The sequence below is a fragment of the Saccoglossus kowalevskii genome, chromosome 2, assembly GCF_978046115.1.
Source record: "Saccoglossus kowalevskii chromosome 2, keSacKowa6.1, whole genome shotgun sequence".
NCBI lineage: Eukaryota > Metazoa > Hemichordata > Enteropneusta > Harrimaniidae > Saccoglossus > Saccoglossus kowalevskii.
Window position 1 is genome coordinate 45,668,654 of NC_140642.1, and position 13,602 is coordinate 45,682,255.

Here is a 13,602-nt window from a genome sequence, read left to right on the forward strand (position 1 = left end):
GGTCTGCACAATGTACCAAGTTTCATTGAAATGTGATTAGAACCCAAAAAATATTAATTATTATGCTAATTAGAGAGTTAATATGAACAGATTTTAACCCAAAATTAATCAGGCTGTCTATTGTCCTAGAGCATTTATGTACCAAGTTTTATTCAAATGTGATGATCAATACTTGAGATATCAGTATTAATTAATTATGTTAATTAAGTGATTAAGAAGCATACATATTTACCAAAAACTAATATGGTGTATAGTCCTAGGTTCGTTGAAATGTGATGGGTACTCTTTAAAAGTTTCATTGAAATCCAATGAGTGGTTTGTAGACATCAGTGCAACAGCCATAGAACAGCAAAAAATTAACTAATTATGCAAATTAGGTAATTAATAAGCACAATTATTTATCCCAAAATTAATCAGGTCTCTGCATAGTCCTAGAAAATGTCGCAAGTCTCATTGAAATGTGATGATTAGTACTTGAGATATCAGGTGAAAAGCTGAAAATTAACTAATTATGCTAATAAGGTGATTAATATGCACAAATATTTACCCAAAAACTAATTAGGTCTCTGCACAGTCCTCAAGTAACTATGTACCAAGTTTCATTGAAATGTGATCATTACTACTCGAAATATCAAAAGCTGAAAATTAATTAATTATGCAAATTAGGTAATTAATATGTACTGATATTAACCTAAAAACTATCAGGTCTGTGCAGTGTCATATGACATCTATGTACCAAGTTTTATTGAAATGTTATGATTAGTACTTGAGATATCAGTGGAAAAGCCGAAAATTGATTAATCATTATGTAAATTAGGTAATTAATAATATCAACAGATTTTTACCCAAAACTAATCAAATCTGCGCATTAGTTCAGAGCATCCATGTGCCAAGTTTCATTGAAATCCAATGAGTGGTTCTTCAAAAATCAGTGGAACAGTCATAGAACAACTTAAAATCAGTTAATTATCATGCAAATTAGGTAATTAATATTTATAGATTTTTACCCAAAACTAATCAAATTTGCGTATTAGTTCAGAGCATCCATGTGCCAAGTTTCATCAAAATCCAATGAGTGGTTCTTCAAAGATCAGTGGAACAGTCATGGAACAGCTTGAAATCAGTTACTGTAGAATACTTTATTTTCGCTTGGAATTTATTTTCGCTATTTTCGCTGAAGGGATGATTCCATGAAAATAAAATCCAGCGAATATACTTTTTTTCCCTATATTTCACATAATACTCATCCAAAATCAGTGAAAATAAATTCCATATAAAACGCCCAAAAAGCCATTTCAGCGAAAGTTAATTCCAGCGAAAATAAAGTATTCCACAGTAATTATCATTCAAATTAGAAAATTAATATTCATAGATTTTTACCCAAAACTAATCAAATCTGCGCACTAGTTCAGAGCATGTGCCAAGTTTCATCAAAATCCAATGAGTGGTTCTTCAGATATCAGTGGAACAGTCTTGGAACAGCTAAAAATCAGCTAATTATCATGCAAATTAGGTAATTAATATTCATAGATTTTTACCAAAACCTAATCAACTCTGCGCATTATCCCAGAGCATCTATGTACCAAGTTTCACCAAAATTTGATTAGTGGTTCTTGAGATAACGGTGGAACAAAAAAAGTGACATACATACATACATACATACATACATAGATACATACATACATACATACATACATACAGACATACAGACAGGGTAACTGCAAAGACTCCCTTTTGTGCTTTGCACACGGGAGTCAAAAATACCACCGCAATGAGGAATCTGAATCTGTTTTCTTACCAACAAATAAAATGAACAAAAGTAAGGTAATTTTATAACAAGAAAAGTTTCATTTCGTTTATAGCAAAATTGTGTTGTATCCAACAACAATTGCATCGTGTGATTTAAATTTATCACGATTTTCCTTGCAAGTTGCAGTCAATATGACACTCGTCACCTTGCCGATTGTAAGTTTTTGGTGCCCAATACTCGCAACACTAAAATAATTAAACAAGATAATCTTTTTAAAATGTCATTTTACTCTTGATCATATTATTTTATTCCCCTTGCCGCCTTGAATTTCAAATCGATTACATATATCGAACTTCTGTACATGTGTTTTTTTTCTCCACTGAAAATAATGAGGTCATACTCATGTCACAATACTTTGAAGCTGATGCCATGTTGATGCCATGAGACTGCGAAGCTGAGGCCACGATGATGCCACAAAATAAGCGAGGCGAACACAGCTTCAATTTTCACAGTGATGCGAAGCTGATGCCACAATGAAGCGATGTTGAGGCGTCTCTCACTCGAGTAGGATAGGCGCACTGACTCAGTACTGCCTCCTGCTTGACCGAAACCGCTCCTGCCAAGAGGGCAGTATGGACCTGCAGGATGTTGCACATAGCGACTGTCTGCGCAGCCAAAAGCTGGTCCATCTGGCTGAGGATCATGGTTTGTTGCTGAGCACTCAGGCGGCCAGAACTTAAATGGGCGAGTTGACACTCTGAAGCCAAGGAAACCCATTCCATAAATGTGATGTTCTGCCCGCAGCGCCTGATGCACTTGCAAGCTCAGGTGCCTGTCAAATGATCTGTGCAACCCGCCTTAACAAAGGCATGAGTACCGTGATCGGGCGGGAACCTGTGGAGGAGGTAGTGGCACAGAACGTGTATCCCAAACAAGGGACCGGTCGTCGGTCTGCGTAGCCCTGACTGCTCCCCCAACGCAAGGCATGGAACAGGACCGACCCAAAACCAGGATCAGTCTTCTTGTTCTTGTCTCCCAAAGGGTACCAATCACCCCTCTCCATCGCCCTCTGAGCCTCCTCCGCAGCCTGGGTCACACGAGGTGCCGGCAGTGGGAGAGGAGAGCACCGATAAAGTATTCAAAGGCCCAACGCGAAACAAAAGTCTCTCGCTAAGCACTGCCTGGTTTACTAGCTGCGTCCACAACTGCATATTGTTAAGAGTCAGAGCTTGGTTGGCTCTGTACCCTGTGCCTGTCCCGACAAGGAAGAATACATATACATGTGCAGTTATAATTAATACATTCAAAAACAATTTTCAAAATATAGCTGCATAGCAGCAATCACCCGTTTTCAAGACCATGGCACATGGCCAAGTCACATGCAATGCATGGCCATGTATGACTGTTTGCAATAGCTCTCAAAATTAACATTGGTTCCATGTTTGTATATGTGATAGTGTCCGAGATATTATAGCCATGCATATTTAATGCTTCCATGACCATATATAGTCATCGGGTATGTTTGTCAATTCTCTTGTCCAATGTCTTCAATATAGCATTGGTTCAATGTTCCTACTTGCAACAGTGCCTAGGATATTAGAGACTTGCATATTTAATGAGTTCTATGACCATATATGGTCATCGAATGTGTTGGTCAATTCTTTTGTCCAATGTCTTCAATATAGGTTTGGGTACATGTCTATACCTTTAAAAGTGATCGAGATATTATGGATATGCATATTTAATGAGTTCTATCACCATATATGGTCATCGAATATGTTGGTCAATCCTTTTGTTCAATGTCTTCAATATAATAATAATAAAAAACATAACAATTACAAAAGGTTTCCAAGACATGTGTCTTGAAAACCTAATAATAAAAAACATAATTACAAAAGGTTTCCAAGACATGTGTCTTGAAAACCTAATAAAAAACATAACAATTACAAAAGGTTTCCAAGACATGTATCTTGAAAACCTAAAAACGTAACGATTACAATAGGTTTCCAAGACATGTGTCTTGAAAACCTAATAATTTTGACAAACTTACTTTTTGTTTTATATGCAGTAGCTTTCTTTGAATATCTTTTTTTGTCGCTTGGATCAGGTGATTTACCAACTTTAGTCAGGTATACATGCAGGTATATAGAACCATTATTCATCATATTCTAATGATAAATGAGAAAAAACCTAGATCGAATGCTGTATCAAACTGTCACATAGTGAATTCAAATTGCCAAAACTAATCACATCTGTGCACCTGTACATTCAATGAATGGCTCTTTAGATATCAGTGGAAATGTCATGAAACAGCTAAAAATTAGCTAATTACCATGCAAATTAATATGCATGGATTTTAGCCAAAACCTAATCAAGTTTGTGCATCAGCCGAGAGTATCTTTGCATCAAGTTTCATTGAAAACCAACATATGGTTGTTGAGATAACAGTGGAATAGACGGACACACACACACAGACAGACATGCCGGTAGGCTGGTTGGCAATCCGCTCCGCTCAAAAAGCAAGCAACATTTTTTCGGCTGTTGTCACGGTAGAACATGAACATGAAGCTAACATTGGTTTATAACTAAAACCGAGTCTCGTATACGAAGTTCGCAAAAAAAACATTCAGTCTTTAGAAGTTACTTTATTTTATTAATAGGACGTATTCTGTTGTTAAATTTATTATTTCCAACTGTTTTGCGATAGTATTTTCTAGATTGAAAGCAGCATTTACAGTTCATTCAAAGTTGCATTGGGATTACGTTGATACAGTGTAACAATGTCGTCGCCAGTGATCTCTTACCAGGGCACAAAGTAGCCAAAATATAAAGCATGATCATTTGAACACTGCTATTACAAGACTGGTAGGAGGTAATAAATTTGGGGTGAAAGTATTCAAAAATCTTTTTTTTTTCAATTAGTGATGGCACAACCTGCCTGTCAAGTATGAACAAAACCAGCCAAGCCAAAAAAAAAAATCACAGAGTAGTTAAAAGCCGTTGCTGGTGAAAAGTTATCCCAACTTTCAGTTCAATTTTCTCTGTAATGAAAATAGACATAAAAGAAACAGTAAATTTATGCCCACACTCAAGCTGAGTAGAATGAGCTACGTTCGTGCTTTTTAATGTAGAAATGTAAGGTGAGATCCATTTGGCGCGAATGTATTAAAAAATTCATTTTTTTGGCTGTTGCCATAGAAATGGTGGGCCAGAATTATTTCAGATTTTACAACCTAACTAGAAGGAAGGTGCGACTTGCCTGCCAAGTTTTACCCAAATCGGCTCAGCCAAAAAAAAAAAATGGTGAACAGTTTGTAAGAGGAGATACATTTGGCGCGAATCTACCAAAAAAACAGTTTTTTGGCTGTTGCTATGGCAATGGTAGGCCAATATTTTTTTTCAAATTTTTTCTAATAACCAGGGTTAAGGTTAGCCTGACAAGTTGGCGTAGGTGGCGCCCTGGACTGCTGCGATCCCCGTGATCGCAGCAGTCCAGGGCGCCACCTACGCCAACTTGTCAGGCTAGGTTAAGGTGTGACCTACCTGTAAAGTTTGAGCGAAATCGGCCAAGCCAAAAAAAACACAGAAGTAATAATACGTGAAAACACTGGAAATCACAGACATACACACACACACACACAAAGCCACATAAGTGATTACAAGGGCAATCCTAGCGGAGTGGATCACCAACAGACGGACGGACGGACGGACACACACACACACACACACACACACACGCACACACACACACACACACACACACACACACACACAGATGCACTAACTGCAAAGACTTCCATTGTGTGCTTCACACACAGAGTCAAAAATACCAAAAAAACAAGGCGATAGTAAAAATAATTGTTTTTTTCTAGAGCTTGAAATAATACGTTACAAATCGCCTTTGACAGAGAATTTTACACACACAGTGACAGTGTTGGCCCAATGAAGCTTTGTAGAAAGTACGCAATTCTACCCCCCAAAAAACTGCTGTGAGATCCAAGTAATGCTCAAGATGGACATTCAAACAATGAGGTACTCTCTTGTTTTCTCCAAAAAATATATAATGCAAGATGGTTGTTAATATATATCGTTAATAATTTAAACAAAAGCTTTGTCAATCTAGCAAGCTTGGACTGACACAGGGTCAAGCCACTATCCAATCAAAGACATGAATCACTCATGGTATCCATACATGGTAGCAATGAATTTTCAACAACATGTCAAAGTCATGCACGCTGTCATCTCAATGATTTCTAATTCTGCATTAAAGCACTTTCTTCCCCTTGCCATTTGTTTATGTCGTGAAAAACAGATTAAAGTTCACATTTTGTTGAAATCATCATCATACAGTGTGTTGCGTTCTCAAGTAGGGATCACTAGAGATGTGAGCTTATACATACATCAAGATACAGTGTGTATAACGTTTTAATACAAAAAGTTTTTTTTTTAAAAACAGATTTCCATCCTATGTACAAATTTAAATCTTGTTTTAAATACAGTGAATATATATGAATCATTTTTTTAAACTGAAACTACTGTACAAGCTGATCTGTGTTGATGCTGGGTGTGAACATGAAAACACTTGATTGTACATATATGAACAATACTGGAATAAAGTACCAAAACATTCATGTAGAGAGTTGTACATCATTTCTATAAATAAACTTGTGAACTCATTCACCAGCAATACCGCTGATTACCCGATATATACATACCTCTGTAGCTTCAATCTGCCCTGAATATGAATACGATCCATCACCATTTGGACCACTAATCCAATCACCATATTCTAAATTATTCTCTTCCCATAATAAATATTTACTCTCATTAAATTGAGTGAAGAATTCATTCTCAGAGATATAAATTCGCAAATCCTGAAGTGAAGACAACAATTGCATTATACATGTAATAACATATTCACTAAACATGCATGCATGATATAGTCCCTGTTTGTTCAATAGTAAACAAATCTGCAATGAGTCGGGCCTTTTAAATTAGAAGAAACAAATGACATAATGTATAAAGTAGTTGTAAAGTTTGATTTCAAAGTTCTCCCCAGGGCATTATAGTGTAGGGGTTCCTCACTGTTTAATTTTAATAGTCAATTTAGTATAACAATAAAACAATAAAATTTGTGATTAACATATTCTACTGTTATGCAAATTAGCTGATATTCTAAGCTATATGTATAACACTGATTTTTTTTAATATTTTTTTTTTTGGGACACTGATTCACTCAATGCAAGATATAGTTCATTATATAACAGAACCTATGGCATTACCTATGAGTATAGTACAAGTAATATTTCATGCAAATTTTCAAATGAATCAGGTGCTATATTATTGAGAAATTGGCATAGACATGAATAAAGCAAAATGCCCACCAATTTGCAATTTTTGAGTCTTGAACAACAAATTTGATCAAGTAAGACATCCTAGATAATTTTATAGTACTTGTGTACAAACTTTCAACTGAATCAAGCTATATTTGTCAAAACCGGAAATAATTTTACGCAGTTTAACCCCTGAAATCTTAGTTCATTTCGAGTCCCGGAGTATTGGGCATGTTTGTCGGCGGGAAATCCTTATTCAAATGATTTCTCACTGTCAAGTTTTATTATATCTGGTTTATTTGTAACATTATAAGCAATAAAGTATTTTTGTTTTTTGCTTCCAATGTTGCATATTGTTCATTTATTTCTGTTGCATATTTTTATTCACAGTTCTATCCCCTGTCTCAGTTTGATCAGCATGTTGTCAATTTTTGCGAATTTTCATTTTTTTTTGCAGGGGATGTCCAGGCATAACCCACCCCTATTTTTTAGCAATTTTCTATGTTCAGGAACCTTGGTTCTTACACCGATAAATAAAGTATATAAACACATCATCATAAAAAACAGTTTGAATTTGATCCCAGATACATACATGCATGGACTCGTGCATGAACAGACAAAAGCAAAAGTAATGTTTATGAAATATTTTAACATGATCCGTTTAACATTCATTAAAACAAATTAGCCACCAGTTGGTCATTTTAAAACTGATATGAGAAAACAACAAGCGACTGATGGTCTGCTGTCCTATAAGAACATTGGTAGTCAAGTCGAGCAATGCACACCCATAAGAATTACTTTAGAAAACTGTCAGCGCAATTTGATACCAAGTATCAAAGCAATTGAGCTGGTAGTTTTCAAGAAGAAGTCAAAATAGCATTTTCACAACAAATATTCACCAAAAATAGAGAATTGAAGATAATGTCACGAAATGAACAAATCTGATATAGGTCAACCCAAGTAAGTATCAAAGCAATTGAGCTGGTAGTTTCCAAGAAATTGAAAAAAAGCATTTTTCGCCAAAAATTTCAAAAATATTCTCCAATCAAAGAAAGCTTAGAAAGAACTCCTGTGTGCTGAGAGTATTGAAGACACATTAAAAATTAATTAAAAATTACTTGTACTTGAGATATTGATGGAAAAGCTGAAAACTAATTATGTAAATCAGGGAACTGATATGAACAAATTTGAGTGTAAAACTAATAAGGCCTGCGTAATGTAATATCTATGTACGAAGTTTCATTGAAATGTGATTAGAACAAAAAACTATGAATTATTATTAGAGAATAAATATAAACAAATTTCAACCCAAAATTAATCGGTCCTGTCTATTGTTCCAGAGCATTTATGTACCAAATTTTATTCAAATGTGATGATCAGTAATTGAGATATCAGTGTTAATTAATTATTTTAATTAGGTGATTAATAAGCATAAATATTTACCAAAAACTAATTGGGTCTCTGCATAGTCCTAGGTTTATTGAAATGTGATGATGAATACTCTATAAAAGTTTCACTAAAATCCAATTAGTGGTTCTTTATATATCAGTGGAACATTCATGGAAAAAAATAACTAATTATGTGAATTAGGCAATTAATATCCACAATTCTTTGCCCTAAAACTAATCAGGTCTCTGCATAGTCCTAGAGGATCTATGCAGCAAGTCTCATTGAAAATGATGATCAGTAATTGTGTTATCAGGCGAAAAGCTGAAATTCAACTACTTATGCTAATAAGATGATTAATATGCACAAATATTTACCCCAAAACTAATCAGGTCTCTGCACAGTCCTTAAGTAACTATGTACCAAGTTTCATTGAAATGTGATGATTACTACTTGATATATCAAAAGCTGAAAATTAATTAATTATGCAAATTAGGTAATTAATATGTACTGATATTACCCTAATAACTATCAGGTCTATGCAGTGTCATATGACATCTATGTACCAAGTTTCATTGAAATGTGATGATTACTACTCGAAATATCAAAAGCTGAAAATTAATTTATTATGCAAATTAGGTAATTAACATGTACTGATATTACACTAAAAACTATCAGGTCTGTGCAGTGTCCTATGACATCTATGTACCAAGTTTTATTGAAATTAGTGATGATTAGTACTTGAGATATCAGTGAAAAAGCCAAAAATTGATTAATTATTATGCAAATTAGGTAATTAATATTGCACATATTTTCACTTAAAACTAATCAAATCTACGCATTAGTTCAGAGCATCTATGTGACAAGTTTCATCAAAATCCAATGAGTGGTTCTTTAGATATCAGTGGAACAATCATAGAACAGCTAAAAATCAGCTAATTATCATGCAAATTAGATAATTGATATGCATGGATTTTTACCAAAACCTGATCAAATCTGCGCATTGGTCCAGAGCATCTATGCACCAAGTTTCATCAAAAATCAATGTATGGTTCTTGAGATATCAGTGGAACAGACACACACACAAACAGACACACTAACTGCAAGGACTCCCTTTCCGTGCTTTGTACATGGGAGTCAAAAATGGATAATTGGAGATATCGTCACAAAAAGAACAAACATGACAGAGGTCAACCCAAGGTACTTACACACCAAGCATCAAAGCAATTGAGCTGGTAGTTTTCAAAAAGAGGTTGAAAATAGTATTTTTTACCAAAAATGACAAAAATATTAGCCAAAAATTGAGAATTGAAGATAATATTGTCACGAAATGGGCAAATCTCCATCCAAGTATCAAAGCAATTAAACTGAGAGTTTTCAAGAAGTCAAAAATGCAATTGAGAACAGACGACGACAAACAATCACCTACTAGTACATGAACAGCTCCACTCTGTCATGTACAATGACAGCAGAGCTAAAAAGATGTTCATCCAATGGAATGCTTGTAAATCACATTAATAGTGAAAAATAAGTATTCCTTGTATCGCTGACTGAATATACCTTAAGAATTTAACGAGTCATGAAGCCAAAAACATCAATGAAGGTTATTACACTCGAGTGCAAGTGCAGATTAAATGAACGACAGCTTGGCGCATCGCTGCCGGTGAAGTGAGCAAGTTATTGTTCAACTCAACAAATCCTACACACAACTAGACATGCAATAGTAAGGTTACAACAAAAACACATTAGATCGATGTCACATGTGTACATTGATTTTGAACAGCGATGTCTTTTTTCAAATTTTGTGTGTGTTAATTTTTCACATTGTGTTGTGTGTTAGGGACGACGTCAAAAGATCAATGTCAGATAAAAAACTTAATTTTTTTAGTTTTTTCCTAAAACCCCCCACTGAAACTTAATTGATAAATATTGATCATGGCGTCAGACTACATTCACCATTAAATACAAATTGATAATCTGACAGTATTATGGCATAGCAGTTGGTTGTAATAATGAAGCGGAATATACGCATGCGCAAACTACTTTTTGGGTTCTGCGGATGCTCTAGGTCCATGCCCTGAAATTGACTACATTTGACGCACATATTTACACTAGGACCAAACCATTTTCTCATCTTGGATGTTTTTTTTGTCTATGATTGAATAGAAAAAAACAAATTACAAATACTCCAAGGTTTTTTTGACTTCATTAAAAAATAAAATCGTTTTGAGGCCAAAATCCACCCACCCCCACCCCAAACTAAAGCAAATAAGTTTTTTATCCGACATCGATCTTTTGACGTCGTCCCTTAAAACCATCAAGGACAATAGAATGATGGTCCAGTGGCCGATATCCTGTGTGTATCCTAACAAATAGAATAGTGTCGGTCGCCAACTTTTTGTCTCGGTCGCTAGCGAGCGGCGACACCCAGCGTGGGTAGATCCCTGTGTATGGCTTCACAATTTACATGACATCACATGTATGGCAATCTTACCATCATAGTTTCTTTAGGAAAGAGATTCCTGCCAAGTGTAATAGGAGTTCCATCAGGACCTGCAGTAGGAGTTTCTGGTGTATTAGAACGACCACGGAAGAAACTACTAATCATATATATAATAAGAAGTCGAAACATAAATCCTTTCACCATTTGCCATCCATTCTGCTGCTGCTGCTGCTGCTGCTGTGGCTGCTCTTGTTGTTCAACCTACCATAGAAAGGAACATAAAAATATGGTCCTGGATGAAAAAAAAGTTTGACTGGAAATTGAATATTTAATACAAAACCACTGAAATATGCATGTATGTTCTCATTCCTAAGACAGCATACAAGTTATAATGATTGCTGACTACACAAATTTTGTCACAACTGTCCCTAGTCAAGCACTGAATGAACATGCTCATAACAGAATAAATACAGCAAAACTCAAGATTCCTTATCTCCTGTAATTTCATTAATATCTTTGTGTAAGGAGGGCTATTTTTTTTAAAAGACATTTGTATTGTTTTATATTGTCTCAACTGTTCATAGACTTCTGTAATTGGTGTATAACTTTACCTGTAATATTTGTCAACATGATCAAAGTTGATGACCTGAAAACCATCAGTGTCACAAAAAAATTGATTGCCCAAAAATATTATTAGGAACAATATTTATTTAAATTGTAATTCTTGAATTATTCAGAGGTCAGAATAATGCCAATACTGCAAATTGATTTGTTGTCAATTTCACAGATAGGCACATCTGATTGAAACGTATCCTTTATTTTTTCGTTGAATGATTAAACAGAATGTAAACAGAAATAATATTCAATTATGTGAGGTTGATATCATTCAAGCTGAGTGAAATCATGGTCCAAACTGTTCAAAAATATTTCCAGAATTTTATGGCGAACATACAGGGTATCAACCCATTTTTGTAACATAGTGTTTGTAATAATTTGGGTGTGTTGGTATTGTCCATTTCTGTGACAATGTTATAAAACAAAAACGATAATTGAAGCAAAGTTTACTCTCAGTGCAACAAAGGCATTCCCTTTATCATTATAAATCTTTATAAATTTCACAATTCAAGGGGTTTCTATTTGCTGATTGAATAATATTCTAATGTTTTCAAATGAAGTTGTTGCTTAAAGTTCTGTTGTAAAGACTGTAATCCACTTATGTTTTAATTGACCTAGAGATGTCTCTTTGAAACCCCAACATTGCATAGTTTGTGACGACGACTTATTTTGAATTTGGTAAAAACATTTCAATAAAACCACACAATCAGTTTATTACAGAGACACAATCAACATGAAACATGCATTTCCATTGGCCAAGGTATGTGAATACACATTTTGAGCCAATGGCATCACTTGTATCAAAATTATGCAACAAATTATAATTAGATTATGCAACCTTTGTGATCAAAATGAAGTAGAAGATGAGTATCACTTGAGGTCCTCATGATGTCATGTAAAAGATATACCCCCGAAAGAAATGTTCTATTCGAAATGGCAAAAACCAAAATCCAAAACTTTAAAAATTTGCCACCAAAGACACAATTCATAGTCTTGCTAAACAACAGTGGCCTAACACTCCCCGTAGCAAGGTACCTAAAGAAGTGTTTTGAAATAAGACAGCAACCTCAGTGACAACCTTCTCTCACTATTTGAGTTTTGCGTTTTGTCTTCTATCTATCGTAGTATCATAATTTTATACTTGCTATTATCTGTAATGTATTAGCTTAGATTTTTTTTTTTTATCTATTTACTGTTTTGTAACCTTTTATTCCTTTTTAAACTTTTGTAACCATTGCCAATCCCTCCGGGGAATGTGTAAGTGTTAATAAAATTATTATTATTATTGTATCATTCATGAACCCTTGTACATAGTTGCTAACAAACTGAATGGTGGAATTTTCGAAAAAAAAATTGCCAAATATTGACATATTCAACTAATGTATACACATAATAGAGCATGGGATTTTAAATATGTACACCATAGTGAAAATATTGAAAAGATGCAATTTCATAGTGTGTTTGATGTAAAGCATTAAAGAAACTAAGTTTATCCCTATTAATCAACAAACTGTTCTTTGAAGCCTTCCACATTTCATATTTTTCCATCACTTTTAGAAATAGAATATTTATAAAAATTATATTTTAGACTACCCCGGTATAATGTAATGTGTATTTGAAGATTAAAACAGAAAGGTAGAAAGAAAAAATGTGAATATTCGAAAAGCAACAAAAATGTTAAACGTTCAAGGCTTTCAAATCCTAAGTCATTTTATGAGAAAATAAAACGTGTTAGTTAAAAATGTAATTGCATAGTATATCATGTATATCGATGTAATTGTAAGGCATGTTTGGTAGACTATAGAAAACCTTTGTTGAGCTATGTCCACGATCTTCCGCTTAGTTGTATGTTACATGTTACCGCATTATATACCAACGATATTAATTTGTTATTATTATATTTACTTTTATGATATGATCAGAGATGTTCTCTTTATGTCAAGCAGTGTCAATGATTGGAAATAATCACATTTAATACGAATTACGAACGAGTCATTGTGTCCATTCCATGCAGTGTATACCGGCATTGCGTCTCTGGCGGAGCCATGTAACATCTATAAAACATACAAACATAC

The 13,602-nt window shown here is 34.4% G+C and overlaps 1 protein-coding gene across 1 annotated transcript in view; it reads right to left on the bottom strand.

Moving 5' to 3' along the window:
- The window catches only part of LOC102801978 (putative lipid scramblase CLPTM1), a 42,715-nt gene that overhangs the window by 28,974 nt on the left and 139 nt on the right, over positions 1-13,602 (bottom strand). The window contains exons 2-4 of the mRNA XM_085495800.1: positions 10,964-11,173; positions 6,466-6,624; positions 3,801-3,918 (exon numbers count right to left, since the gene is read on the bottom strand). Coding sequence (XP_085351926.1) covers positions 3,801-3,918; positions 6,466-6,624; positions 10,964-11,173 — 487 coding nt within the window. The remainder of the gene's footprint in view (positions 1-3,800; positions 3,919-6,465; positions 6,625-10,963; positions 11,174-13,602) is intronic.